The 2,032-nt window shown below is 41.7% G+C and overlaps 1 protein-coding gene across 1 annotated transcript; it reads right to left on the bottom strand.

The window, feature by feature from the left end:
- Positions 1-771: 771 nt before the first annotated feature.
- Positions 772-1,167, bottom strand: LOC108291823 (small nuclear ribonucleoprotein G-like). Its single transcript, XM_037732753.1, has one exon. It carries the CDS (start codon positions 1,128-1,130, stop codon positions 900-902), a length of 231 nt encoding a protein of 76 aa, XP_037588681.1. The 5' UTR covers positions 1,131-1,167; the 3' UTR covers positions 772-899.
- Between the last annotated feature and the right edge of the window lie 865 nt (positions 1,168-2,032).

Raw genomic sequence — 2,032 nt, 5'->3', positions numbered from 1 at the left:
GTTTACTTAGATACATTCCTCTTGCAAAGGCTGAAGTGAACATACTTTTTTAAAGAAGGACGGCAGCCTTTGACATCCCCACCCCCCTATACTCATAGTCAAGAAAGGCATTAACTTACCTGAATCGTCCGGGTAAGTTTCTTCGGTGACCACTTGTGAAGACTCCGGGATGAAGGTCAGATTAAACTTCTGTGTTGGGTCCATTTTCGTCTTGACACAACACCAAGCTTCTCCTGGATCTTTGAAACCCAGCAGAAACTGATGACCGGCAAGTTCAAATTGCTACAAGGTAGCCTGGAAAGAAGCTGAAAACCGGAGCTCCAGGGAATGGTGGCAGAACCGACTTAAACCGACGTAAAATATAGGTTCGGATTCCTCTTAAAACACAGACGAGCCAATCTTCCAGGATATTTGAATGTTAATGATCCAATGATTAGAGGATTAAGGATCCAAATGATTAAAGGCTAATGGATGTAGTTTAGACTGGTAGGGTAGTTCTTCATCTGATTTGCATTAAAATAACGTCTACGTCATATCTGCTAGAAAATGTATAAAAAGCCTCTTTTTCGTGGCTCTCTCTCCCTAAGGCTGCCTTACATTTAAGTTGCTTTTTTCTTGTTTTTTGTTTTCCCAAACTCTACTCCTGGAGATGGCTTCTGTTTTGTGAACTGGGCTTAAGTGTTCTAGTGCAGGAAGAATGGCAGCTTTTACCGACCCCCACCCCCACGACTGCCCATCAACTCCCAATTAAGGTAATTGAGAAAGTTTTTTTTTTTGACTATTACAAAAGTTTATTTAACAAAAAGTCTAATATGAAAATGTACATGACCTAATTTTTACATCATAGTAAAACAGGCCCTATGGAGAGGACATGGGTTTCTCCGCTGAACAGCCATTATTTATACTCGTTCCAAGGCTTCTAACATGATGATACTATTTCCTCGTATTACCACCATTCCAATATTGTTCTGTTGTCCGCTAGTCGCCATCTCCACACGTTCATCTATCACAAGATTCATAAAGGGATCAAATCCCCGCAATATTCCTTGGACATGTCTGCCACCATTTAATTTCAATGATAACTTCTTGTCCATAAGTTTTTTCAACTCGGGAGGGTGAGCTTTGCTCATGATGGCTACTCCGCGGGCACACAGAGGCCTTGGAAAGGAATGCGAGAAAGTTTTCTTAAAAGTTTTCCTTATCTAAATCGTCTGAAACCTTTGCTGCTACTAAGGAAGAAGAGAGGAAAAATGAACAAGTATCTGTTATGAACACTTAAATAGCTTGATATATTAGGGACATGTGTTATTGATTTGTTCATTTTCTAAACTATAAACTTCACAGTACCTAAGATTTCTGAGCAGCTGAAATTAACTGAACCTACAAATTGCTACACCCTCCCCACAAGAAAATACTTGTAAATTGTAGCAAAGCACACCAACATTTAACCACTGATTATCTGCAGGAGGTGGAAGAACAAGTCCCCAGCTGGCCTTCTCATCTTTTTCCCTCTTATTCAAATATGCACCCTTCCCCATTCTCTCTTTAGATGGAAACCAGGGGAAAATTGTCAAAGGCAATCGTTTGTGTTTGGTAAAAAGCAAAAATTGAAGTTATGATTAAGAAATATTTTTGGCCGGGTGTGATGGCTCACGCCTGTAATCCAAGCACTTTGGAGGCCAAGGCAGGCAGATCGCCTGAGGTCGGGAGTTCAAGACCAGCCTGACCAACAAGGTCAAACCCGGTCTTTTTTAAAAAAAAAAAAAAAAAAAAAAGTGTGGTCTACAACAAGCACCTGGTTAACTTAGATAGCCAAATCCTGAGCTCCCACCCAGCCCTACTGAATCAAAGGGTGGGGCACAGCAGTCAATGCTTTAACAAGCCTCCCAGGCAATTCTGCCCTTGATTTTCCCAGAAGACAGAACGAGCCCCGGGTGATTCTGATGAGCGCTACAGTTAAGCAGCCCTGCTTTATGGCACTATGAACTTTCCACTCCGGTTGTTCTGCTCTTGGCTGATCTCCCTCTTGCCT

This window comes from Cebus imitator, unplaced genomic scaffold, assembly GCF_001604975.1.
Source record: "Cebus imitator isolate Cc_AM_T3 unplaced genomic scaffold, Cebus_imitator-1.0 Scaffold469, whole genome shotgun sequence".
Taxonomy (NCBI): domain Eukaryota; kingdom Metazoa; phylum Chordata; class Mammalia; order Primates; family Cebidae; genus Cebus; species Cebus imitator.
Note: the sequence above shows the minus strand (reverse complement) of the source record. Positions and strands in the feature narration are given on the sequence as shown.